Source organism: Daphnia carinata, chromosome 1, assembly GCF_022539665.2.
Source record: "Daphnia carinata strain CSIRO-1 chromosome 1, CSIRO_AGI_Dcar_HiC_V3, whole genome shotgun sequence".
NCBI classification, from domain to species: domain Eukaryota; kingdom Metazoa; phylum Arthropoda; class Branchiopoda; order Diplostraca; family Daphniidae; genus Daphnia; species Daphnia carinata.
In genome coordinates this window covers 13,971,974-13,996,677 of record NC_081331.1, presented here as the reverse complement: position 1 = coordinate 13,996,677, position 24,704 = coordinate 13,971,974, and the positions used below count along the sequence as shown (strand labels likewise).

Here is a 24,704-nt window from a genome sequence, read left to right as displayed (position 1 = left end):
AACCTGCTGCTAAAACCAATATGAAATGGAAATTCAGGATGTGTAATTAGCTATGCGTCAATTATGAATATTTTTTTACAAAACGGGTCAAAGTGCTTTCGCCAAAACCATTTTGAATTCATATAACTAAAAAACTATCTGTCTTGTTCAAAAACGAAATCAACTTTCTTGATTCTTGTGAAATGTTCTATCTAGGTAAAGTGTTTTTATAACTATACTTCGATTTTTGAAAAAACAATGAAAAATGTGAAAAAGTCGGGCTTAATTTGTTTGGCTTATTTTGTCGGGCTTATTTTTTAATCCCATATTTTTCGTGAAAAACACCGGACTTGAAATTTTCACATAGATTTAGATGAAATCCAACCCATTATGATCCCACTAAATGTTAATTTCATAATAAAATGATCTCCTTAATTAAGATTATTTAAAAATAAAACAGAAATGAGAAAATGCGGATAGCACTCATTTCCTTTAGCTTAATTCTAGTAATAGTTGAAAACGATTGCCCAGGAATCATTTGTCTTCTAGCAGTAATAAGAAAACAGTTTAAATTGAAAATTTTTTTTCTTTATTTAAAAAAAGGAATAATTACATTGGACTTTACAAAGTGGCAACATATTCTAAACATTTTTTCGAGTGGCTTCAAGTTGATGGGGGATATATGCACAGATTTACAGAGCACCGGCGGCTTTCAAGTCGGCGAGGAGCTTGACGACGTGAGCGGGCATCGGTGGCGGAGTGGGCAAGTGGTCACCGGTGGCCTGGAATCCGTTCTCATCGGCAACCCAATTGACGGTGAGAGTGACACCATCGGGAGAGAGGTAAGAGTAAGATCCTTTGGAGACAGTTCCAATATCTTCATCCTTGGGTCCGACTTTCTTCTGGTTGCCACTCTCTGACACTTTTGTGCCATCAGCGCTCTCGAAGCTGAAGATTATTGACATTTGAATCCCAATCCAAAAATTATAATTGTACCTCGATTACACAACGGACTTACTTGAAAGAGTAGCTGCCATCGGCGTTCATTTCACTGTTGGATGAAATAATCTCAATGGGCTTCTTATCACCTTGTGGTGCAGCCAAAGCCACGGCCAAGAAAGCGAGAGCGACAATCTGTGATCCCACCAATGAAGTAAGAGTAATTAAATAAAGAAAATATAAATTTTTCTGATGCATAATTCTATATGGGAACTTACGAATTTCATTTTCTCAAGAAATTGTGATGCTGCGTTGTTGTTCAGAAAACAGTTGCGAGAGAAGTGCGTTGATGGTTGTGCTGCTGAGCATCTTTTATCTTCAGCGGCACGATGTGGTAAACGTAAGGGTCTGCCCACTTTCTCAGCAAATGATATGGATCCCAATGCTTCCCCGGGGGGTTTCCAGTTCCCATCTCGAATACGGGAGAAGACGCTGTAGTATGGAGGCGTACAGAAATATGTCGTGAGTGGGTGGTCCTTTCACGAAAAGGGTTTGGCATATAGCCCATAGCCACATGTGGTCACTCACAGTCTTGTCTCATCGATGGTGGTAACAGCTTTTTAAATGGCATATTTTCATTTTAGCGTAGCTTCCAGCTCTCGTACATCGTTGTTGCCATTCCGTTTTTTGTGGTATCAAACTGATATAGCATAAGGAAAGCATTAGAAATAAAAGCCGGAAATCGCAACATGCTCGCTCATAATTGCAATGGCATATTGAATCGGTTGTATTGAGATGAAATATTCTGGTTTGAAACAGACTATCATGGATCTCTCCATGGAATGGTGGATTTATTCCGCTATAAAATTATTGAGATTTAATTTTTCATTCCAATGTTTTGTAGCAAATTTATGCAACACAGTAAGAGCTACACTGTTCTTTTTATGAGCAACTGTTTTTTTTTATTAACGTGATGGCTTACCGTTTCAGTCCCGATAGCAGAAAAGAAAAAAAAAACTATTATGAATTTTCTTTTTGTTGTAAGATAGCCAACACAAAAAGCATTTTCATCTTTCTAAAAATTGTGTCGTTGTTTCCTGTTTTCTTTCGTGTTTGCCATTCACTTTTGATTGCAACTAGAGAATAGAATTGCTTTTTACGCAAGTAAATTTTTCTTTATTTCCTAATAAAAAAGAGAGGGACATTTGAAATTGTACAAAGCGAGCGGAGCAATTTGTTTTGATCACATGACTGTAGACCAGACGCCAATAGTTTACAGAACACCGGCTGCCTTCAAATCGGCCAGCATCTTCACGACGTGCTCAGGCATCGGGGGAGGAGTAGGCAGGTGATCGCCGGTAGCCTGAAAACCGTTCTCATCGGCAACCCAGTTGACGGTGATGACGACACCATCGGGAGAAGTGTAAGAGTAAGATCCCTTGGAGACGGTGCCGATGTCTTCGGGTTTAGGTCCAACTTGCTTTTGGCTACCGCTCTCGGACACTTTCGTACCATCGGCACTCTCGAATCTGTCGATGAAATTGATATCCATTTTGGATTAAATACACAGATCAGACATGGAGAACTAACTTACGCAAAAGAATAGCTTCCATCAGCATTTGCTTCGCTGTTGGATGAAATAATCTCAATGGGCTTCTTGTCTCCTTGAGGTGCAGCAAAAGCGACAGCCAAGAAAGCGAGGGCGACGATCGACTGCCATAGAACGAAGGGTATAAATAAATGAAATGAAAAAGAATTAAAGATTGCTTGAGATTTTACTCGTACCAATTTCATTTTTGACAAGTGTTGGAATTCTGTTGCTCTTCTGAGGGCAGTTGAGAGAGAAGTGTGATGATCATTCCAACACTAGCCATCTTTTTATATTCCTACACGGACTGAAATTCAAGGGCCTTCCCACTTTCTGAATGGGCTGTATAGATTTCGGTGATTCCACGCAAGAATCCCCCGCAGATGAAAGTGCAGAGATTCAAATACAGAGGAGAGTTGGTGGCCCAGCAGTGAAATAAAAGTTGGCGAGTAGCCATAGATACACCTGTGCGGTCGATTCAGAGCCCCCGCAAAATGCCTACGAACGGAAGACAGAAGGTTCCATTATGAAGAGTAAAAGTAAGGTCAGAAATTCCTTTCATTTTCCATATATACTCATTTTTATAAACATAGAAACTATTTGCCATTCCATCCATATTTTTGGTTAACTAGAACACTATGAAAAATAAGACGGCTATGAAAACGGTGCTAATGCTGTCCATTTATTCTTTAATTGGACCCAGTGAGCTTTAATATGATATTATAAACCATAAATGGAAGTATATACGTCATTCTTTCATTCATCACGATATCGATATGAAAGGTGGAAGTAATGCCATTAATGAAAAGTGAAAGGTGGATGCTCGATCAGCCCCGAAAAGATTCCGTGCAAGATGGACTATAGGTCTATTGCCGTTAATCAAATGTTGTACGCTTTCGATTTTATAATTTAGAAGTGGGCAATGATATGGTGAATCACGCAATAACGAGAATCGGTTTTACGGAACTAAACGTTTGTTTTGTATTTTGATCCCAGAAAAAGTTGGGACCGTTGCCATTGAAGTTGTACAAAGCGATCGGAGCAATTTGATTTGATTGCGGTGTGGTTACATGTTGGTAAGTAATATGTGCACGAGTTTACAGAAGACCGGCAGCTTTCAAGTCAGCAAGGAGCTTGACGACGTGTTCGGGCTTCGGGGGAGGAGTGGGCAAATGATCACCGGTGGCCTGGAAACCGTTCTCATCAGCAACCCAGTTGACGGTGAGGACGACGCCATCGGGGCTGGTGTAAGAGTAAGATCCGCGGGAAACGGTGCCGATATCCTCGGGTTTAGGTCCAACTTGCTTCTGGGATCCGCTTTCCTCAACCTTGGTGCCATCCTCGGATTCGAAGCTGTTAAAAAAATCAGTTACGATTCACTGTAGGTGTTGTATCAAACTAAATTGCGAGTAGAACGTTTGGCGAAAATCGAATTAACTTACGCAAACGAGTAGCTTCCATCGGCGTTCATTTCGCTGTTGGATGAAATAATTTCAATCGGCTTCTTATCGCCTTGAGGAGCAGCCAAAGCCACAGCCAAGAATGCGAGAGCGATGATCTAAAATCAAATTAGCGTTGGTATCGCATTAGAAGAATACGAACAGTTAACTAAAAACTTACCAATTTCATTTTTGATTGAGTTTGAGAGTTTCTTTGTGCTTGAGAAGACAGCAGAAAAGTTTGTGATGGTATTCGCTCATCTACCTGGCCTTTTTATAGCTGCCTTTCATCCAAAAGGAGATTGTACATGACCTTTGAAAGCAACTCCCGACTGAGCCATCTTCTTTTTCCCTGCTGGAGGCCGAACGTACCCTATGACTACGTGCTGTATGGAGATAAGTGAAAGTGCTGAAAACGGGTATGTTCGTATAGACGCATCAACGGCACCCAATAAAATCCCTTTTGAAAGGCGAAGAATCATTTGCTGTCGTTAGAGTTCCAACGCGACGGATGTCACCGTCACTTCTGTCACCCAACAGCCATTTGTATAACCGGTGGAACTGAAGTGCTGTAAGTTTCGGTTAGCTGTGTACGAACTCTCAGTTTCTTGCACCATCGACAAGGCGATAGTTTTTCATTCAGTGTACTAAACCGGAAAACAATAACACAAGACGGAACTTTCTATTTTCATTGGCCTTTAAAAACGTCTTCTTTCATCTTCAATGCACAAAAAAAAAGATACAGATGAAATTCGTCTCTTTTTCCCACGTAAATCGAGATGAATGTGGAGCCGAACATTCTATAATGCTGAAGGCCACACTAGTCACCACTAATTGCTGAAGCATAAGAGATAGGCCATACACACTGTGGAAGCAGAGATGGGGAAAACGAGATGGGTTACCCAATTTCAAGGCTATCAGACTCCCACATCATTTGGTGTGTGATTAGGTTTACTTCAACGTGATACGTTGCTCATTCACCGTGAATTCCAGGTCATTTGGGAATGGCAGACGAATTGTATCTTGGTCTTCCTTTCGCTTCTTTGATGCAGCCTTCACGGAGGAACGCGTCAGCGGTAGCTTTTAGTTGAATAAAAAAAAAATAATAATAATCACGAGACTCGGTTTTTACTATGCACCCACGTCTGATTATGCGCACTGTACATATCTTTTAAGGTATCCTACATTTCAACAGAGAGTGCGAAAGGAAACGTGAAAAGGCTGCTGCGTTTAAATAGCATGAAGTGACAAAAATGTGTGAATTTGGAGACACACACAATTTGAATGCGAGATTTGTATGGCAAGAAAGTGTCGGATTTGTGTTCTCTTATGACCTGAATTTATGGATTTCTCTTCACTTCTTTTTCTCCTCTTAGTTCTATAGAATTATATCTCAGCACAAAAAAAACCAGGCGGAAGTCTTGAAATTCATGCTGCTCATCCCTTAAAAATGCATGGCAAAAGCAATTATTATACGAGCGATGGAAGACGGCCGGGAAAGTCGTAGGTGATTCACGCAAACAATGACCATTGATTTAGAATGAACTTGTTCATTGATGCCACAAGCGTGGGCTTGTATATGCAAACAGAAGTTTTTCCTCGTGAATAATTTATAACTTGCTTGCACGTATACGTGTCTAGACGATGAATAGCAAAGCTATGCAGAAAGACACGCATAGATTTGTCCAAATGAAATTGACATGTTGATCCGAATTCCGCCACAAGAAATCGCCCGGTGGGTAGTGATAATAGACAGCGTGTTGCACGAAGAGGCGTTAAGTTGTTAAGTAAAGTCTGCCGCGTTTCATTCAACAAACTTCGTGACCATCAAAACTCTTTGCAGCGAATGAAAGAAGCTCAATTGAGACACGAAATTGGATGGCCTAATACGCCAGAAGAAGCGCTAGGCATATCTTGAAATCCCTTTCTCATGTGCCAACCTACTTTTTTGAGAGTGAAGGGCAGAGTTCCACACCAACACGAGGATTCAACGAAAAGTGTACGAATGATAATAAAACACTATTACGATGATGGTTTCAGCGAGAGCCTTCTCTTTCTTTTCTGAATTGCTTCTGGCGGCAGATAACTATCTCTTTCGCATTGCTTCCAGCTTGGCTGCATGTGTTTCTCGGAACTATTTCAGACACGAGTTTCATCGTTAAAACAGAATAATATTCATGTAGATTGTAAATATTCGTACTTACGTCGTGGTCACGCAGCCTTGTTGACCAAACATCGCACGGTTACAACTGACCTTCTTTCGCTGGTGGCAACACGAACTAACGCGGTGAATGCTGGTTAACGAGTGTTTCTTTTACCAAGGATGAAAACTATGTATTTTGAACGGCCTAACACTTAAGGTAGTTCATGTTATACGTTTGGTTCGGCGAGTCATCAGTACAAAACGATGCATCAAAGAAGCGGCCCCCGATTGTATAGCTTTCCGTATCGGGATGTGAACCATATAACACAATTGCAAATTTGATTTTATGAGAAGAGCCGGAAGTAATACTGCGATGCTTATAGTTGTCACAAACACGGGGAGGGCTGAAGTTTATTACCTATCTATTGTGGGGAATATCGCAGCACCTTGTATGGCTATATCCTTGTCGCCTAACGTTTTACAACCTTTGGCATTTATTAATTGTTGCTTATTAAGGGGGATGCGAAACGTGTTCCGAGAAATCGCAATGGTTCACATGCAGTACTCAAGGCTAGTTTGACACGACATCGTGATGTCCAAAGGCATCCTTTTTTAAATATATTTAATTCAAAACTTGTCTCTGTTTAGCACTAAAGTAAATGATTTAATGGATTTGGTTTAAAACTGAAGTTGACTGAAACAAACCATTGAAATGCACTATTTGAATAACGTACAAAAATGTATTATGTAACTTGCTAACGGAAATCGTAATACAAGCACATTTTCTCTGCTTTCAACGTTACAGGCGGTCGTAAAGCATCGTGAACGTTATGTACATATATAAAAGCAAAAGTCGCAAAATTGCATATGGTTGAGCCGTTTACAAAAGACCGGCGGCTTTCAAGTCGGCCAAAAGTTTGACGACGTGCTCGGGCATCGGGGGAGGAGTGGGCAAATGGTCACCGGTAGCCTGGAAACCGTTCTCGTCGGCAACCCAGTTGACAGTGATGACGACGCCATCGGGAGAGGTGTAGGAGTAAGATCCCTTGGAGACGGTGCCGATGTCTTCGGGTTTAGGTCCAACTTGCTTCTGGCTGCCACTTTCCTGCACTTTAGTGCCATCAGCGCTCTCGAAACTGTGAACATAATGAGAATTCAATTCATTCTATTAGGGTAAAATGAAAACAGCATTGAGTAGTTGAACTTACTCGAAAGAGTAGCTGCCATCAGCGTTCGTTTCGCTATTGGATGAAATAATCTCAATGGGCTTCTTGTCTCCTTGCGGTGCAGCCAAAGCCACGGCCAAGAAAGCGAGAGCGACGATCTGCATGACACATATCCAACAAGGAGAAGGGAATCAAGATGTAAATAAATCAAAATTGAGTAAACAAAAATTGAAAGAAATAATAGAGACTTACGAATTTCATTCTTAAGCAAAGTTTGGGGTTACTCTGTTGCTGTTCGAAAGACAGTTGAGAGAGAAGTGTGAAGATGAACCCAACATTGGGCATCTTTTATATTTTGTGGAATGAAAGTGATGTGGAGAGAGACTTTTCACAGCAAACATTCTCTTCTTTAGCCCGGGGCCGTTTGGGTTGGTGTATATGGAGATGAGCGAAAGGAGAAAACTAGTGGGCACCAGTAATAGCAATTCCATCTAATAAAAAAAAACTCAACAAAAAGAAAAAGAAAAATCACGTTTTTATTCTGATAGGAAGAGACTGTTTAACAACGAGAATTTTTGTAATTGCAAATGACACAACAGTCAGGGTCGTCTACCACTTTTACTCTTCTCTCATTGCCGTGCCTCATCGGCGAGACCATAGAAGAGTAAAAGCAAGGCTAACTTCTATAACTAAGTTGTGTAACGTTCTCCTTAGCAACAAATTGCTATGCCACATACCAGAGTCCTTTGAAGGCTGAATCGTCAATCGTCAAGCAATGATTTAAAACAAAGACCCCATCACAAGTGATTGCGCAAATAAGAATAGAAACACGTATATCCAGATCGTAATTCATAATGCGAAAGAAGTGCAGATGTTTTTCTATACCCAACGAGTGCTAAAAGTCTACACATTTAATAATTACCATTATCGTGAGTTGGCATAACGTACACTTGCTGCCCGTTTGAGTTTCGCGCTCATGCCAGGCAGATGCACCTGCTTAGAGGCGTGCCCTAAAGCGTTAACTCTTCTTCAAGAATCCCATCTTCTGCGTCCTGACGCCATCTGGTACCGTGAAAGAGTACCCCGCACGATGTTTCTACGAACCGCGTGAATTTGTAAAGGTGAAACTGATGCAATAATTTGCGCCGGAGAAAATTCATTTCATCTTACTGAACCTGTTGTTCACCTACCTGTTGGTCTTCGTCTGATGTAAATCGAACAACTATTCAAACCGGATCCAATATCTTTTGTCTATTTGCCAGCGATTGTAATCGCGATATTTAGTCAGCAGGTTAGAAAAACCCCACATACCCTACAGACATTTTGGGATGACATATCGGGTTTCGTGAAAATTAATCTGTCGATGCAATCCACGATGAATCGTAGCGTGTTTCTGGCAGGTGAAACGCAAAAGGAGAGAATCGAATGACTGGTTTCTAGACATCAAGTTTAACACGTCAGCAAAATGCAATTTCCCCTTTATTGCGCTATAAGGGTACGCGATACAATTAATCATACGTAATGACATGCAAAATGCAAGTTTCCGCATTCTCTTTGTACTTTTCACATCAAGCAGTTATTCGTGTAGGAATTGGACGCAAATACACGTGATTATGAAACGCAATTTGACCCACTTTCCTTTTACAGACAACACCTGTTCTCTGGCTTACCATTTATTTCGATTATTATTTCCAAAGATTCTGCATTGTCTTCCTTGACAATTCACCTTCCAGTAAATAAAAGACCCCACCCATTCGGGATTTATGATTTACGGTGACATTAACACTTTTTGTGGTTGCGCTAAGAATCACATTTATTCCGCTTTATTTTGAAATGCATATAATTTAAAAGAAACTAATATTTTCTTCGGAATCAGTTTTTATTTTTGGTTACAACACGCTAGGTTTTATCAAATTTCGAGTCAAAATGTTATGCCTAAATTTTAGATTTTAGATTATTGAAAAACTATAAACTCTACGTAAAAACAAATTCCATTTTCGTTTTCTTTGCTTAATTTTGAATCAAAATCGATATAGTTATGCTATATTTTTTAATAGGAAAAAATTTTAAGCCCGACAAAATAAGCCCGACCAAACAAGTCCGACTTAAAAAAAAAAAATTTATACACAATAAGCAATAATATACACGATTTAAATTCATAATTTAACAAGGATCACGAAAATGAACTTAGTTTTTACGTAAAATTTAGGGTTTTTGAGTAATCTAAAGTATAAAGGTGCGCAATAGTTATTATGATAGCGCTGTATTGCGTGATAACTATTTTGACTGCGCATAATTCGATAGCCTTATAGATTACGGAAAAACTAACGTGCTAGTTTGAATTGGCGTTCAATTTTGAGCCTTGCGTGTGTATTTTTTTCGAATTCTGAGAGATGTCGCTTTTTGATGATTTTCGTAAAAATGAGAAGGCTATAGCCTTCTCACCTTTTCAATTTTCGTCAAATTCTAGATTTCGTTAAAAATACAGTATTCCGATTCGAAATTGATCGCTGATCACGAAAATGGGGCACATTTTTATAGTAGGCTTCTGCTTTTTGAATTAACCGTAAAAAACAGAAAATCGGGCTTATTTTGTCGGGCTTAAAAATTAATTAAGGCACCACCCACTTGGGATGTATGACTTATGGGGACATTCTCATTTTTTGTAATTGCGCTAAGAATCACATTTATTCCGCTTTATTCTGAAATGCATATAATTAAAAAACTAATATTTATTCGGAATCAGCATGTATTTTTGATTACAGCAGGCTAGGTGTCATCGAATTTCGAATCAAAATGTTATGCCTAAATTTTTGTACATAAAGTCGGGCTTATTTCAATGTAATTCCCCTTTTTTGCGCTATTAGGCTACGATAAAATTAACATACACAATAACAGAAACAGATAAGTTTTCGCTTTTTTTATTCTTTTCGTATCAAATACGTATTTAAGTAGGAATTGAAAGTAAGTACACGATACGATCTATTCTCGTTACCTGTATGATGGGTTTTTTTCTTACCTGAGGAGGTTGTTAATCCGAATGTAAGATGGCGCAAACCCGTTTCTATTATCTTCCCAAAAAATCATCCTGAATTTTAAAAAACCGAAATCCATCATTTCGAAAACAATACTTTCTACATTTTGCTACTGTTCGCCAGGATTTATATTCCATTGTCAGCTTTTCTATCGCTCCAGGAACAGCAATTAAGAAACGCAATGAATTTCATCTTGCTGTTAATCAAGTCAACACGCTAGGGGAAAAAAAAAGAAATGAAAGTTAATATTAAAAGATCATTTTAAATAGTTGATATCATCTGCTCTGAAGTCTTCATGACATGCGTCGCCGTTCTGCTGCGTCTTAATTGGCGAATTAAATTCAACGACTTTCTCTCCATCGCCTTTAGTGCAATTGAAACTAGTGAGCATATGTATTTGATATGTTCTTACAATAAGAGAAAGTTTACCTTTCTTGAGAGTATGGATGCCTGTTGCAGCGCAACCTCTTTGCTCTCCTATCACAGAATAAAACATTCCCAAGAAACGCCAAGTTTCGTCGTCCTCGTCTTCGACGTGGTGACGAAAATATTGGGACAAGGTAATAGCCCCTAATATGGAGGGTTGATACTTCCATTAGTTTTTGTTATCCTCAATAGGGTCAGCTTATATTCCAGAATCGAACGTATGTACCTTCGTTCACCAGTACTGATATGGTTAAAGACTTGCGGACGTGTTTTGAATTAATGAACGATCGTTGGGCAAGGTTGGGAATGGCTCGGATGGCTCTCATTATTACGGTAGAGTTGTAGTAACGATATTAATTTTTAATACGGTTAAAATAAATCACAGGTGATTTGTAGCAGCAATAGAAAAATTTCTATTTGCTTAAACCAGATGGATTTTAAAGAATGTGGTACATGGAATTTCTCTTTGTGCAAGAAAACAGTTTCTCGCCCAATGGGCATTAAATGGAAGGTAAAAATTCGCAGAAAGTTGTCCTGAAATGTTTGGATTAAGGGGGGAAACAACGAGGTTATAACAAACCCAGTTTTTCTTGTTGACTCCGCATTTTACGACGAACGGATCGCTATCGAAAACGGAACATTTTGATTTTCACAAGACGTGATAACGATATCATTTCCGTACATAGCAAGCCGTCAAATAGGGTACACCTGTAACGACACCTTTTCTTTCTCTAATAGAAAACCAACAACCCTTCTAGGGCAATTGAAATCAAGTTATTTGTTTCACTGGAAATGGCAATATGGCAACAAATTAAAAACGGGCTATTCCGCGTACTGCTTTGAATTGGCAACGGGACTTGCAGACACGATTCGTAAACTGCACCTTAACGTAAACGTAGTTTTTGAACATGAATGAGTTATAGAGGTACGTGATTTCAAAAACTGTCACGCGAAGGCCTTGTCCCTTTCAGAAATTATCACCGCATTTTTTGTTTTTCCAGCTACAGGTTATCTACCAGGTGAAAGGACCGTGGCATTGAACGTACATATCTATTAAACTCGTTTTTTTTTCTTCTAACAGTCTTCGTTGGCATGGAATAGAAATCTAAATACCCTTAAACCACAAACAAGGTTAGAAGAGCGATGAATGGAACTAGGCTAACATGCGCAAGGGCCTCCGGAGAACTTGAAATAATTGAATCGAATCGATCACTTTATGCTGACTGACAAGTTTCTTTTTGTTCTGAACGTCGAGGTACGGAGATGAGCGTTGCAGCCAAGATGAAACAATAGAAGACAAACGCGAATACAAGAAAAAAGGGAAAGTTAGTCGGGAGAGTTGGCGTCGTCAAAAACTTGGAAAAGCAACGGAAAAAGAAGGAGGGTTATGACCACAAGGAAACACCCATATTTTTGTGCACGTGCATTTGATCAACAAATCACGTGATTGTTCGAATTTGAATGCAAGCCTAGCTGAAGTCTAGGTCAAAAATAGGTTGTGCGTTTTACGTGCCGGTTGTATAAATAAAGAGATGAACAATGCAAAAGGTATCAGTTACTTTCAAGCTAACCGACTTCATACTACCATGAAACTGGTGAGTTTTACAGTAGTCCCATTGCCAAACAGTCCACTTGAATTCTATAATCAAATCAAGAAACAAATTAAAATTTATTCAATTCATTTCAATATCTATAGTTTATCATTGCCACTGTCTTGGCCGTTGCTGCCGCCGTTCCTTCTGGCTACCCATCGTACGAGAAGAAGTACGAGAAGGACTACAAATACCCAGAGATCGTTGTCACTGGTCAATCTGATGAGCGCAATCTCGATGGAAGCAGCCAATGGAAGTAAGTTTGCAACCTAATCATTTGCTCGCTCATTTTCCGGAGAAAAAAGGATTTTGACTAACCCAACGTTTTCCGATGCAGCTACGCCCAATCCGACTACGCTACCCGCGCTGAATCCCAGGCCCAGAAGAAATTCGTCGTCACCAAAGTCGATGACTATGGCAAAGAAACCAAAGAGGAAGTCTACGGTAACACCAACCAGGGATCTTCTTACTGGGTTTCACCTGAAGGCGAGAAATTCACTTTGACCTGGGTCGCTGATGATGCTGGATTCAAACCCAAGGGCGATCACTTGCCCGTCGCTCCCGTCCACGTTTACGAACTTCCAGTTGCTCCCGTCCACGAGTACGAACTCCCGGTCGCCCCCGTCCACGAATACGAACTCCCCGTCGCCCCAGTCCATATTCCATTCAACGGAAAGGGCTACAAAATCTATTAAATTATTATTTTTTGCCTGAAGCACTTATCCAGATATTCAATGCTATGCCATTGAATATGCTGGTGTAAATATACGTAAAGAACATCCAAGTTTACGCAGTATTTTGTCGCTTATTAATGAAAAGACATAAGCTATCCGTTATGTTATCTCAAAGCATGAATCAACAAGCCCCGTTGAATTAAAAGGCTACTATTTGGCAGAGAGAATACCTGCAAAATCCTCTTTTACATAAAGTCCAGTATAAGTTTGTAATTTACTTTTTTATTATTCCCCCATATCAAATGCTAGACGTCAGCAAATTTGGAACTTTAGATACGTAAAGTTTTATGAGAGAATTCGAGTGGCGAACACACTACATTCAAAACAGTTGTTCCTACATGATTTGAAAAGCGATACTGATACTGTTCAGTTTGTAATTTTCCATACTTGAAAGGGCCGGTTCCCATACGGTTTTTGTATAAAATCTGTGGCAGAATAGCCTTGTAAAAGCAGTGAAATATTCTTACCACGAGCAATTTGTCTCTAGCATTTCCGTTCGGAATAAAAAGGAGAATTTCAAATCAAAATATACGGGTTTTATTGCAGATAATTTTCTCCCTGCGACTAATTCAAGGCGTCCCACCTTTACGAAAATACGTCGGTCAGTTTTATCAATACGCAAAGTGCTACTGAATTTTTCTTTATTCATTTGAAAATTGTGAAAAAAAATCGCTCATATCTATATAGAATGGGTCTTATATCTAAGTAGAAGGCTTGTAATACAATCAACACTTAGGGTTGCATAACCAAGACTTACTAAACCAGTGTTCCAGCATGCGGAAGAACTAGATATGTTCATGGACATTAGGCAATTCACGTGTTAGACAGTGCAGGTAAAGTGAATGGTTCGCTCGCAAACCTCACAAAACGAAACTAAACTATTCAAGAATTAGGTCACGGTCCGATTGCAAGGAAGTTACCGCACCTGTGTGTACACAGGTACGATGCACGCCCTTCCCTTGCTATAAAAGCACAGGCATATTTCAGAAAAAGTATCAGTTGTTCAACAATTCAACCGAATTCAACATGAAACTGGTAAGAAGTCAACCATTGCAGGATTTAATTTTTCAAATTTTAGCCGATCAACACAATCTCAAATTGATTAAATTGGTGATTTTTATTGCAGTTTATCATCGCCGCTCTCTTGGCTGCTGCCGTCGCAGCTCCTTCCGGTTACAAGACCGAGGAGAAGAAATACGAGAAGGACTACAAATACCCAGAGATCGTCGTCACCAGCCAATCTGATGAGCGCAATCTCGATGGCAGCAGCCAATGGAAGTAAGCATTCATTTCAATTTAAACAATGCAACAGACTAATCGCACATTCGTAATGTTTATAGCTACGCCCAGTCTGACTACACCACCCGTGAAGAATCCCAAGTCCAGAAGAAGATGCAAGGAGTTAAATACGATTCTTACGGAAAGGCCACCTACGAGGATGTTATGGGCAACACCAACAAGGGATCTTCCTACTGGGTTTCACCTGAAGGCGAGAAATTCACTTTGACCTGGACCGCTGATGATGCTGGATTCCAGCCCAAGGGTGACCACTTGCCCGTTGCTCCCGTCCACGTCTACGAACTCCCCGTTGCCCCCGTCCATGAATACGAACTCCCAGTCGCCCCCGTCCACGAATACGTTCTCCCCGTTGCCCCAGCTCTCCCCTACTCTCGTACCGGACCCGGCTATTAAATTATTAAATAATTGTTTGTTTATCAATGTATCCTATGTGATATAGAATACTTTTGTACAATAAAAGCAAAATATCGACCAATATCTTTCTTCCTTTTCTATTTACTGCTGCCACGAATGAATAACGTTACGGAACAAGATGTTTAACAAAAAGACAGGGAAGTGAATTCACACACGATTCATTTTGGGGATCACCTTCTTTTCCAACAATTACTATTTTCTCTCTTTTACCTAAAATTGTATAAACAGGTTTGCGAAACGACAGGATGATTTTGCGGGGACTTTAACGCGCATGAAAAGCAAACCACAGCGCTTACATACAAAGATATTCAATAGCCATGATCCATACCTATGTGCAACACAGCATATGAGCTACAGAAATGCGCAAATATGAGAACAATCATCCGTCTAATAGTTGTCTTATTATGTTACGCATAGCCGACCTAGGAAGTACCTTTCCTTTTAACACATACAAATGAAAGAAGAACAATAAAAAAATTAGTGAAAATTTTCCTAGGAAAACCAAAATTAGACAAGATTGCCCCATACTTAAATGTTAGTGATACGTGATGTATCGAAGGCCATGGCCTGGAAATAAATCAATTACGGAAAAGAGTGAAATGGCAAGTACTACCACAGTAGGAAACTAGGTCAAACAAAGCACACAGGCAAATAAGAGCCCTTTCGCGTGGCTATATAAACTCAAACACAGTCAAGTTGAAGGCATCAGTTGTCATTTCCAACAACCAACGTCAAAATGAAGCTGGTAAACAGCAACCTTTGGATTCCCCCCCCCCCCCTTTCAATCAACACCCTTAAATGAATTTTGGATTCTTCTTTTTTAGTTTATCATCGCCACTGTCTTGGCCATTGCTGCCGCCGCTCCTTCGGGATACAAAACCGAAGAGGAGAAATACGGAAAAGACTACAAATACCCCGAGATCACCGTCGTCAGCCAATCCGACGAGCGCAACCTCGACGGAAGCAGCAAGTGGAAGTAAGCTCGTTGATGATTTTTGTTATGCCACAGAAATGTCGTAATTCGGATGATCCGGTCTTATCATTAGCTACGCTCTGTCCGATGGCACTACCCGTGACGAAGCCCAAGAGCAGAAGAAGTTCACCGTCACCAAAGTCGATGACTACGGCAAAGAAACCAAAGAGGAAGTCTACGGCAACACCAACAAAGGATCCTCTTATTGGGTTTCCGCTTCAGGACAGAAAATCTCTTTGACCTGGGTTGCCGATGAGGCCGGTTTCCAACCCAAGGGTGATCACTTGCCCGTCGCTCCCGTCCATGTCTACGAACTCCCAGTCGCTCCCGTCCACGTCTACGAACTCCCCGTCGCTCCCGTTCACGAATACGAACTCCCCGTTGCTCCCGTCCACATTCCCTTCAACGGCAAAGGTCACAAAATCTTTTAAATTATTCGACCCGCTAACTTAAACCCAATGTATTCTCCGTCCCCCAAGATGTCGAATGCGTTTATGTAAATACATCCAATGAACATTCAATTTGATTAGCTTGAATTAACGATATACAACGAGTCATTGCTTAGCGTGTTAAACAGCGGTTTCGGTCAAGCCAATCTCGCCTATGTCTACAACAAGCCTGTGCTCAGCCACTTGGCAATATGCCACGCTTTCAGGGCGAGGTTTGTGTCTAAAAGTGGCAAAAATGTTTTCGTAAGACGTACCTGCTTTATTTTTTGGTTTGCGAAAAACGTAAACGAATTCCGGAAGCCTTTCCTAAAATAGCAGCCCAGACAGAAAGCTATATTTTCCCAATCTTCTATCTCAAATCTACCGTTTCGCGGCATTAAATGATAGAGAAATTGGATGCATCAGACGAGCCTGAACGAAAACAGCTTGCGGAAAAATGCGTGAGACGCAAGGTAGTGTTATGCAAAAAAAACTAGGTCACTTGGCAACGGCCGTTCGGCAATTGGATTCTACTTTCCTTTCACCAACTATATGAACTCGTCTGCAACTTGCCGTAAACTTCAGTTCTCTAACTCATCATCCAGAGTCGACATGAAGCTGGTACGTTACTATGTCTGGAGGTTACTTGCATTTAAAATGAAAGTTTTTCTTCTAACACATTTCTCAGTTTCTCATTTTCGTTCTCTTGGCCGTCGCTGCCGCTGCTCCGTCCACCACTAAGACGGACGGGAAGGACACCAAAACCGCCGAGGTCACCATCGTGAGCCAATCTGATGTTCGTCACGTCAACGGCACAAACCAATGGAAGTAAATTGAATGGATTCAGCTTTTCTTAAAATCACTTGGGCCACTGTCTAATGCAAAACATTTTTCAATTCCATTTTTATTGATGTATAGCTACGCTCTATCGGACGGCACTTCCCGCTTTCAGATGTGGTTTCCGAAACCCAGTAGCAAGCCAAGCAGAAGGTAGTGATTGTCCAGAATAACTTCCAGGCCATCCTTAATGCACTTGAAAAAAGAAAAAACATGCCAGAGAAATCGAATCCTGCCCAAATGAGAAGGCCATCTGCACCGTTCATATCGTTTCGTTTAACTATTTAACGTGTCTAACCTATAATATGACGTAAGTTCTTTATTATGCAAATAAATACAAATCGCTTTCACTATTGTTGAAATGTGCATTAATATTAGTAGCAAGTCTTTCAAATTATGCAAACAAAGAAAACGGACTACTGATAGGAACTTGATTCAAACATACGAACAATGTCATATTAACGTCGACCAAATCACGCTGTTGTTAAATGCAAAATTTCTCAGCACGATCAAAGCAAAGCCAAGTGAAAATGTAGAATTGAATGTCTCTACTAGATTCACACCAAATTTTTCGTAGAAATGGTCAAGGATAATTTTAATACAGGACATTTGAAAGACACGGTGGTTGGAATTCAACCTTCATGGCATAAAAAAAAAAAAATAATAAAGACCTCCCTACCTTAGAAAGGAAAACAAACGAGTAAACAAAATAAACAAGGGGGAAAAAAATTGTGGTTATCATTTTCGAAGGAATTTCAATTTCAAATTTTTACCAATGTCTGTGATAAATTGTAGCTAAGCTGCAATCAAGAATGCGACACAATGGCGCTAAATGTTCAGCTCTGGAAGTATTGTGGAATTACGATTCCAATGACGGTCAATCATTCAAAGATGATGTAAAACGAAGATAATTAAAAGAAAGTATCCATTTATCACCTTCTTTTACACGAATTTCATACAAGGGTGAGCGTTGTATCCGCAAGCTGTCAAATTCGTGGAACAACAGAAATGGATTCCAGCTAAGAACTAGAAGGACACAATTGAATTATGGGGCACAATAAACTATTTCCTAACTTAGTCTAAGAATGTTTTCCAAAATCGGAGTGGATGTCAAACATTCGAGTACTCCAAAAAAAAGAGAATGCATCAGCAAGATCTACTAGTCGATTGGAAACTATCATGTAATATGTCCCATGCAATTGGGTCAGCCGACAGTGGCCTATACAGCCCTTCACCAACTATAAAAGCGAAGACTTGAAAGAGAAACAGTATCAGTTGTTCCACACAATCCAATTCAACATGAAACTCGTAAGGACATCAAACATTTTCTTTCCTACACTAGTTAACAATAACGCTATTCGCAAATTAACTAGAGCCATACGTTCTTCTTTCAGTTTATCATCGCCGCTGTCTTGGCCGTTGCTGCTGCCGTTCCTTCTGGCTACCCATCGTACGAGAAAAAGTACGAGAAGGACTACAAATACCCAGAGATCGTCGTCACTGGCCAATCTGATGAGCGCAATCTCGATGGAAGCAGCCAATGGAAGTAAGTTTGAAACCTAATCCCCTGGTTGCTCATTTTTCTGGAGAAAAAGGATTTTGACTTAACCAACATTTTCTAATGCAGCTACGCCCAATCCGACTACGCCACCCGCGCTGAATCCCAGGCCCAGAAGAAATTCACCGTCACCACAGTCGATGACTATGGCAAAGAAACCAAAGAGGAAGTCTACGGTAACACCAACCAGGGATCTTCTTACTGGGTTTCACCTGAAGGCGAGAAATTCACTTTGACCTGGGTCGCTGATGATGCTGGATTCAAGCCCAAGGGTGACCACCTGCCCGTCGCTCCCGTCCACGTCTACGAGCTCCCAGTTGCTCCCGTCCACGAGTACGAACTCCCGGTCGCCCCCGTCCACGAATACGAACTCCCCGTCGCCCCAGTCCACATTCCATTCAACGGAAAGGGCTACAAAATCTATTAAATTATAAGACTTTAAATATGAACTGTATCCATCTGTATTCGATGAATTGCCAATGAAGCAGGTGGTGTAAATATAAACTATCGCACATCAAAAATTCGTTTTACTCTTCTATGTTCTCGAATGATGCGAATGTGGAATGTCGTACACATTACATTCATTCAGTACCTATCAATTACCACGTTACGGAAAATTTAACGAAGAATGTTATTACTTAAGGATTAAGCCTGCAATTAAACTCGACATCCAATGAAAACAGAATCTCATTGCATTTACTAGTAACTACAATGAGTCAATCAAACTGAGCAAAGTTAGATTAGACACGTCAGTAGCATATAATTTTAAGATTCACTAATATTGGGCGGGGGATAATTTTTGCTAAACAGAGCTACTTAAAAAATCGAAAGCAATGTAAAATTCTATGCAAATTTAATCTCTCAACTGAAATGCGGTTTCGAAACTTGTCCAGCCAAATGGAACGCACCAAACAACTCTATTAACACAGTGAACCCAATCAAATAGCATAAGATATTTGTGTCTCTAGCTTTACATAATTTTGCAATAGTTGGGGCGTGGGGTGTTCCTGACGATAACTAAAAAAACCGACCAGTAATTTAAATGCTTTTAAAACAGGATGGCTTTAATCCCTGTGCCGGACCTGTATCTCGAACTCGCGTGCTCCATCTACTTTTACAGCATATAATAAACGGATAACGAATTGACGAAACTTCGATCGTATATTGCAAAACTTTTTCGCGTTATCCTCAAAGAAATAGAATGATTGACATTTATCCTTTGTAGCCTTTAACTATCTAAAATTCCTAATAGTCGAAAATCACAAGAGTGGACGAATACGCATATAAAGGCATATGCAAACGAGGGTTTATGAAAGAGAGAGTGTTGTTCTTTTCTAAAGTATGGCACCCTTAAGAAACACGTTCTTATACGTGACTACTGGGTCACACCCATCCTAGTCTAGGCGTTCCCCTAGCCAGGTATATAAGGGCACACGTTGGAGAAGGAAAGCATCAGTTGATCAATACAACCAAACAAACTCAACATGAAGCTGGTACGCAAAAAAAACAAAGGATTCCTATTTCTCCACAATCCTTTAAAACAATTCAAATATCAAGATATTTTTCAACTAAACGTATTTTCTTTTTAACAGTTCATTATCGCCGCTGTCTTGGCCGTTGCCGCCGCCGCTCCTTCCAGCTACCCCACGTACGAGAAGAAATACGAGAAGGACTACAAATACCCAGAGATCGTCGTCACCGGCCAATCTGATGAACGCAATCTCGACGGAAGCAGCCAATGGAAGTAAGTTTGAAACCTAATCATTTGCTCGCTCATTTTCCGAAGAAAAAAGGATTTTGACTAAACTAACGTTTTCCGATACAGCTACGCCCAATCCGACTACGCCACCCGCGCTGAATCCCAGGCCCAGAAGAAATTCGTCGTCACCAAAGTCGATGACTATGGCAAAGAAACCAAGGAGGACGTCTACGGTAACACCAACAAGGGATCTTCCTACTGGATCTCTCCCGAAGGTGAGAAATTCACTTTGACCTGGGTTGCCGATGAGGCTGGTTTCCAACCCAAGGGTGACCACTTGCCCGTTGCTCCCGTCCACGTCTACGAACTCCCAGTTGCCCCCGTCCACGAATACGTCTTGCCCGTTGCCCCCGTTCACGAATACGTTCTCCCCGTTGCCCCAGTCCACATTCCCTTCAACGGAAAGGGCTACAAGATTTACTAAATAAGTATCGTTAATTAGTGTAATCAGTTTTCCGACTATGACGTATTCTGTCTACAATATTTATCAACTCCTTGTAAATAATAAAATGCAAACAGCCTAAGTTTGGCCTACGTTACTATTACTTCAAAAACATTTAGCAGATACTGAGTTAAGTTCAACAAACGAATGATGAAAGACAGATAAGTATATCAACGTGTTCAAACGCATATCAAGGTGTTTGAATGCAAAGTGACTTGTAACGTCACGACAAATTTTCGGCCTTCCTAACATCAATTGTTGTACAGGCGATTGTCGTAAAATCAAAGCTGCTCCATCATGCAAACAATAGTTTATACTAATGTTTCCACGTTGACGGATATAGGTCTAGGTCTAGATTACGACTGACTATGCAAAACTCGAGGACAGCAAATGGCTTCTATGGGCTGGTTGAACAGGATTCGCAAAAACAAATGCATGTACCTGTTCACCTCTAATGGAAAACCAGAACCAATTGTATCACTCTTGCAATGCGGTGGGTTTTTCGCAAGGTCGACGCCTTAGACTAATCTATTCAACAATTGAAAGTAGAGTCAATAAAAAAAAACATTGACTTCTGGCTACAAAAAAAAGTAGGTCAACAAGCAAGGCTTTCACGTAAAAATGGAATACTATTCAAGACGAAGTTGAATGATTTACTATACGAAATCAGCATTTCCGTAAATGCCATTTAGAAATCGGTGAATGGTATCATCCTAACTGATACAACTATAATGAAGAACAAAGCAAGTCTACCCAAAACAGACATAATGTACTCAAAAAACGAAGGTTCCAATTCGATCGGGGGTACAGCGAAAGTATTTCTGTTGGTTACCTTTCAAAAAACATGTCAGGTTAGACAAATTGTCGAATTAGAGATGCAATGAATGTCTGTGTAAGAGAATGAAAAGCATCAAAGAAATACTGTCCGCTTCCCGTGGGCAAGGCTTGCGTCACAAGTGTTTCTGTTACTAAACCGATAAAGGAAACTATACATGTCCTTTCGACAAGTAGGTCACAAACAAACGTACCTCATATTTCCCTTCACTCGACTATATAAACTCACGGGTGGCGGATCTAAAACTATCAGTTGTACAACAACCGAATTCAACATGAAACTGGTAAGCGCTAAAACGATAAGACATTTCATTCAATCCAACCAACAACGAACTTGAATCCTCTTTCAGTTTGACTAAGTTAACATGTTCTTATTGCAGTTTATCATCGCCGCTGTCTTGGCTGTTGCCGTCGCCGCTCCTTCCGGTTACAAGACCGAGGAGAAGAAATACGAGAAGGACTACAAATACCCAGAGATCGTCGTCACCAACCAATCTGATGTCCGCAATCTGGATGGCAGCAGCCACTGGAGGTAAGTTTGATACCTGATCACTTAGCAGCTCATTTTCTGGAGGAAAAACGATTATTGAATAAACCAACGTTTCCTAATGCAGCTACGCCCAATCCGACTACGCCACCCGCGCTGAATCCCAGGCCCAGAAGAAATTCGTCGTCACCAAAGTCGATGACTATGGCAAAGAAACCAAGGAGGAAGTCTACGGTAACACCAACCAGGGATCTTCTTACTGGGTTTCACCTGAAGGCGAGAAATTCACTTTGACCTGGGTCGCTGATGATGCTGGATTCAAGCCCAAGGGTGACCATTTGCCCGTCGCTCCCGTCCACGTCTACGAGCTCCCAGTTGCTCCCGTTCACGTCTACGAGCTCCCCGTTGCCCCCGTCCACGAATACGTTCTCCCCGTTGCCCCAGCTCTCCCCTACTCTCGTACCGGACTCGGTTATTAAATTATTAAATTATCAAAACGTTATTGATGTTGTCCACCTTACTAATATATTCTCCGCAATTGTTGTGAATATGTTGGTGTAAATACAAACGCAGTAAAGTCTACCAAATCTTACGCACACTGATTACTTTCTATCCAACTGTTGCACACTACAAACTAAGTTTAAAGAAAGTACAGGTAGATATAATTTTCAATGAACATTCGATATTGACGACTTACTTGTGCTGGGAAATTGTCCACCTCTTAACTTCTCCACTACTTTCACGCGAGTGTTGTCGAGTTCAGCATTTCGATGCCACTGATGTCCAGTACCCCAATTGCTGGGAATGCGAAACAAAGCCCGAAACGTTTTTAGCAGCACTAGGAAACGGATGCTACCGACACTCTTAGCAACCGTCAAATGAGAATGATTTTCAGGGTCACTTTGATTCCAGGAAGTACTTTGGTAATGAACATTTCTGGGGTGTGGGCTCGAAATAGAATGCCTCCGTGCATGTCCTTCCTCTCAATGTTGGCGCTTTCTGAGAAAGGCTTCGTAAAAATGTAGCAACGTTGAAATATGTTCCAACCTGCGTAGGGGAGGGTAACGGTAAGGAAAATGTTACTGTGGTAATTTTGCTTTTTTACTGCAAATCGTACAAATGGAGGATGAGTACGATAAAGTCTTGGAACATTTTCGCATCAACTTAAGCGAATCATAAGATTGCGATGTGATCGGGTTTTCGTTCAGAAGTTTAAACCCCACATCATGTCACGCTCAGTAGAATACATGCTTGATTCACTTTTAAAGTTCCAGTAATGGAAAGAAAAGATGAAACATATCCTTAAACATTGCAATCCTTTCTTGCTGAAAAAAAAACATGCGTCATTTGGCTTTTAAGTGAAAAAATAAGGTCAGTGCAATCCTTTTCATTATGCCTTCAAATCGGAAGATTCAATGAAGATGTTGAAACGGAAAATGGGTGGTATAATTACGAAGGATTTCGGAGAAACTTAGTGTTCCACGCTGCTAGTTAACGATCCAAATAAAAGTGTGAAACGTGTCGTTGATGGTAGAGCGTTGGCATGTATTTAACATGCCATATTTATTTGATATAGTATTCTTTTCTCAAGGAACAATCACAATAATTTAATAGATTTTGTAGCCCTTTCCGTTGAAGGGAATGTGGACGGGGGCAACGGGGAGTTCGTATTCATGGACGGGAGCAACTGGGAGCTCGTAGACGTGGACGGGAGCGACTGGCAAATGAGCACCAGCGGGTTGGAAACCGGCCTCATCGGCAGCCCAGGTCAAAGTAAGTTTCTCGCCTTCGGGAGAGATCCAGTAGGAAGATCCTTTGTTGGTGTTGCCATAGACATCCTCTTTGGTTTCTTTGCCATAGTCATCGACTTTGGTGACGATGAATTTCTTTTGCTGCTGGGATTCCTCACGGGTAGTGTAGTCAGACTGGGCGTAGCTGTAAGACGACAAGCGCATGATTTAGAAAGTTATACTTTTCAAGTATAACTTAATGTTAATAGTGAAAATTGAAATTGCACTTACTTCCATTTGCTGCTGCCATCGAGATTACGCTCATCGGATTGGCTGGTGACGGTGATTTCAGGATATTTGTAGTCCTTCTCGTAAGCCTTGTAGCTGGAAGGAGCGGCGGCAGCGACGGCCAAGACAGCGGCAATGATGAACTATATAATTCGTAATTCATTGACGGTTAGAATGAGAATTTATATCTTCTTGATCATCCAATTTTTCAAATTTACAAGAGGAAAATGAAAACAAACGTTTGGGCACGCCAATGGAACTCACCAGCTTCATGGTTGTTGTAGGTCGGTTAGTTGGAATGTAACTGATACTATTTTGCATGATCAGATCTCATATTTATACGTGAACAAAAGACAGCAACCTGCTCTTGACCTAGAACTAGAAGTGACGGAGAAATTGTTTGCCCGCTCCGTGAATTTTCATTTTATTGCCAGTCTTTGATGTGGGATGTTTTTTTTTGTTCCTACCACATAACATTTTTTTTTTTGTCTCCTCTTACTTCTTTATAGCATTGACGTCTCCTTTCACTTTATGTTTTATTTATATACATTAATACTTGAGTTCCTCTCAGGCTATACTCCATATCACTAACGTTGGCGGACTGCCATTTGCAA

At 40.6% G+C, this 24,704-nt stretch overlaps 10 protein-coding genes and 1 pseudogene across 11 annotated transcripts; 6 read left to right on the top strand and 5 right to left on the bottom strand.

Annotated features, from left to right (window-relative positions):
• Positions 1-545: 545 nt before the first annotated feature.
• LOC130691595 (larval cuticle protein 1-like) lies at positions 546-1,302 on the bottom strand (annotated as a pseudogene).
• A 769-nt stretch (positions 1,303-2,071) lies between these two features.
• Positions 2,072-2,811, bottom strand: LOC130691605 (endocuticle structural glycoprotein SgAbd-3-like). Its single transcript, XM_057514564.2, has 3 exons — positions 2,704-2,811; positions 2,513-2,631; positions 2,072-2,447 (listed from the first exon to the last, which is right to left on the bottom strand). The coding sequence occupies exons 1-3, from the start codon at positions 2,710-2,712 to the stop codon at positions 2,192-2,194; spliced, it is 384 nt and encodes a 127-aa protein (XP_057370547.1). The 5' UTR covers positions 2,713-2,811; the 3' UTR covers positions 2,072-2,191.
• Positions 2,812-3,462: 651 nt separating this feature from the next.
• LOC130691612 (larval cuticle protein LCP-22-like) lies at positions 3,463-4,190 on the bottom strand. The gene is made up of 3 exons (XM_057514579.2): positions 4,127-4,190; positions 3,949-4,064; positions 3,463-3,859 (listed from the first exon to the last, which is right to left on the bottom strand). Exons 1-3 carry the CDS (start codon positions 4,133-4,135, stop codon positions 3,604-3,606), a joined length of 381 nt encoding a protein of 126 aa, XP_057370562.1. The 5' UTR covers positions 4,136-4,190; the 3' UTR covers positions 3,463-3,603.
• Positions 4,191-6,808: 2,618 nt separating this feature from the next.
• Positions 6,809-7,614, bottom strand: LOC130691593 (larval cuticle protein 1-like). Its single transcript, XM_057514553.2, has 3 exons — positions 7,507-7,614; positions 7,297-7,412; positions 6,809-7,224 (listed from the first exon to the last, which is right to left on the bottom strand). Exons 1-3 carry the CDS (start codon positions 7,597-7,599, stop codon positions 6,969-6,971), a joined length of 465 nt encoding a protein of 154 aa, XP_057370536.1. The 5' UTR covers positions 7,600-7,614; the 3' UTR covers positions 6,809-6,968.
• Positions 7,615-12,182: 4,568 nt separating this feature from the next.
• Positions 12,183-13,089, top strand: LOC130691577 (cuticle protein 3-like). Its single transcript, XM_057514533.1, has 3 exons — positions 12,183-12,310; positions 12,412-12,563; positions 12,645-13,089. The coding sequence occupies exons 1-3, from the start codon at positions 12,248-12,250 to the stop codon at positions 13,000-13,002; spliced, it is 573 nt and encodes a 190-aa protein (XP_057370516.1). The 5' UTR covers positions 12,183-12,247; the 3' UTR covers positions 13,003-13,089.
• Positions 13,090-14,012: 923 nt separating this feature from the next.
• LOC130691586 (pupal cuticle protein Edg-78E-like) lies at positions 14,013-14,815 on the top strand. The gene is made up of 3 exons (XM_057514545.2): positions 14,013-14,076; positions 14,168-14,319; positions 14,382-14,815. The coding sequence occupies exons 1-3, from the start codon at positions 14,068-14,070 to the stop codon at positions 14,731-14,733; spliced, it is 513 nt and encodes a 170-aa protein (XP_057370528.1). The 5' UTR covers positions 14,013-14,067; the 3' UTR covers positions 14,734-14,815.
• Positions 14,816-15,383: 568 nt separating this feature from the next.
• Positions 15,384-16,248, top strand: LOC130691584 (larval cuticle protein 65Ag1-like). Its single transcript, XM_057514542.2, has 3 exons — positions 15,384-15,499; positions 15,579-15,730; positions 15,801-16,248. The coding sequence occupies exons 1-3, from the start codon at positions 15,491-15,493 to the stop codon at positions 16,156-16,158; spliced, it is 519 nt and encodes a 172-aa protein (XP_057370525.2). The 5' UTR covers positions 15,384-15,490; the 3' UTR covers positions 16,159-16,248.
• Positions 16,249-16,754: 506 nt separating this feature from the next.
• LOC130691582 (pupal cuticle protein Edg-78E-like) lies at positions 16,755-19,071 on the top strand. Of its 2 annotated transcripts, none has more exons than XM_059494810.1 (3): positions 16,755-16,776; positions 18,387-18,538; positions 18,620-19,071. In XM_059494810.1, the coding sequence occupies exons 1-3, from the start codon at positions 16,768-16,770 to the stop codon at positions 18,975-18,977; spliced, it is 519 nt and encodes a 172-aa protein (XP_059350793.1). In that variant the 5' UTR covers positions 16,755-16,767; the 3' UTR covers positions 18,978-19,071. The 2 variants fall into 2 exon arrangements, with proteins under 2 accessions (XP_059350793.1, XP_057370523.1); XM_057514540.2 differs by lacking the exon at positions 16,755-16,776 and adding an exon at positions 18,197-18,300.
• Positions 19,072-19,940: 869 nt separating this feature from the next.
• On the top strand, positions 19,941-20,833 carry LOC130691583 (larval cuticle protein 65Ag1-like). Its single transcript, XM_057514541.2, has 3 exons — positions 19,941-20,043; positions 20,143-20,294; positions 20,376-20,833. The coding sequence occupies exons 1-3, from the start codon at positions 20,035-20,037 to the stop codon at positions 20,731-20,733; spliced, it is 519 nt and encodes a 172-aa protein (XP_057370524.1). The 5' UTR covers positions 19,941-20,034; the 3' UTR covers positions 20,734-20,833.
• An 890-nt stretch (positions 20,834-21,723) lies between these two features.
• Positions 21,724-22,649, top strand: LOC130691587 (cuticle protein 3-like). The gene is made up of 3 exons (XM_057514546.2): positions 21,724-21,869; positions 21,966-22,117; positions 22,200-22,649. Exons 1-3 carry the CDS (start codon positions 21,744-21,746, stop codon positions 22,549-22,551), a joined length of 630 nt encoding a protein of 209 aa, XP_057370529.2. The 5' UTR covers positions 21,724-21,743; the 3' UTR covers positions 22,552-22,649.
• Positions 22,650-23,596: 947 nt separating this feature from the next.
• Positions 23,597-24,468, bottom strand: LOC130691580 (larval cuticle protein 65Ag1-like). Its single transcript, XM_057514538.1, has 3 exons — positions 24,355-24,468; positions 24,094-24,233; positions 23,597-24,007 (listed from the first exon to the last, which is right to left on the bottom strand). The coding sequence occupies exons 1-3, from the start codon at positions 24,409-24,411 to the stop codon at positions 23,680-23,682; spliced, it is 525 nt and encodes a 174-aa protein (XP_057370521.1). The 5' UTR covers positions 24,412-24,468; the 3' UTR covers positions 23,597-23,679.
• Positions 24,469-24,704: the final 236 nt, after the last annotated feature.

Bases quoted from the DNA above. Each gene is read 5' to 3' on its own strand.
- LOC130691605 (XM_057514564.2), bottom strand. The intron at 2,448-2,512 runs GTAAGTTAGTTC...TTTCATCGACAG, and splicing joins GATGGAAGCTATTCTTTTGC to ATTCGAGAGTGCCGATGGTA.
- LOC130691612 (XM_057514579.2), bottom strand. The intron at 3,860-3,948 runs GTAAGTTAATTC...TTTTTTTAACAG, and splicing joins GATGGAAGCTACTCGTTTGC to CTTCGAATCCGAGGATGGCA.
- LOC130691593 (XM_057514553.2), bottom strand. From the start codon at position 7,599: ATGCCCAATGTTGGGTTCATCTTCACACTTCTCTCTCAACTGTCTTTC. The intron at 7,413-7,506 runs GTAAGTCTCTAT...TGTGTCATGCAG, and splicing joins TTTGCTTAAGAATGAAATTC to ATCGTCGCTCTCGCTTTCTT. The intron at 7,225-7,296 runs GTAAGTTCAACT...TTATGTTCACAG, and splicing joins GATGGCAGCTACTCTTTCGA to TTTCGAGAGCGCTGATGGCA.
- LOC130691577 (XM_057514533.1), top strand. From the start codon at position 12,248: ATGAACAATGCAAAAGGTATCAGTTACTTTCAAGCTAACCGACTTCAT. The intron at 12,311-12,411 runs GTGAGTTTTACA...CAATATCTATAG, and splicing joins TTCATACTACCATGAAACTG to TTTATCATTGCCACTGTCTT. The intron at 12,564-12,644 runs GTAAGTTTGCAA...TTTCCGATGCAG, and splicing joins GATGGAAGCAGCCAATGGAA to CTACGCCCAATCCGACTACG.
- LOC130691586 (XM_057514545.2), top strand. The intron at 14,320-14,381 runs GTAAGCATTCAT...TAATGTTTATAG, and splicing joins GATGGCAGCAGCCAATGGAA to CTACGCCCAGTCTGACTACA.
- LOC130691584 (XM_057514542.2), top strand. The intron at 15,731-15,800 runs GTAAGCTCGTTG...TCTTATCATTAG, and splicing joins GACGGAAGCAGCAAGTGGAA to CTACGCTCTGTCCGATGGCA.
- LOC130691582 (XM_059494810.1), top strand. The intron at 18,539-18,619 runs GTAAGTTTGAAA...TTTCTAATGCAG, and splicing joins GATGGAAGCAGCCAATGGAA to CTACGCCCAATCCGACTACG.
- LOC130691583 (XM_057514541.2), top strand. The intron at 20,295-20,375 runs GTAAGTTTGAAA...TTTCCGATACAG, and splicing joins GACGGAAGCAGCCAATGGAA to CTACGCCCAATCCGACTACG.
- LOC130691587 (XM_057514546.2), top strand. From the start codon at position 21,744: ATGTCCTTTCGACAAGTAGGTCACAAACAAACGTACCTCATATTTCCC. The intron at 21,870-21,965 runs GTAAGCGCTAAA...TTCTTATTGCAG, and splicing joins CCGAATTCAACATGAAACTG to TTTATCATCGCCGCTGTCTT. The intron at 22,118-22,199 runs GTAAGTTTGATA...TTCCTAATGCAG, and splicing joins GATGGCAGCAGCCACTGGAG to CTACGCCCAATCCGACTACG.
- LOC130691580 (XM_057514538.1), bottom strand. From the start codon at position 24,411: ATGCAAAATAGTATCAGTTACATTCCAACTAACCGACCTACAACAACC. The intron at 24,234-24,354 runs GTGAGTTCCATT...CGAATTATATAG, and splicing joins CTACAACAACCATGAAGCTG to TTCATCATTGCCGCTGTCTT. The intron at 24,008-24,093 runs GTAAGTGCAATT...GTCGTCTTACAG, and splicing joins GATGGCAGCAGCAAATGGAA to CTACGCCCAGTCTGACTACA.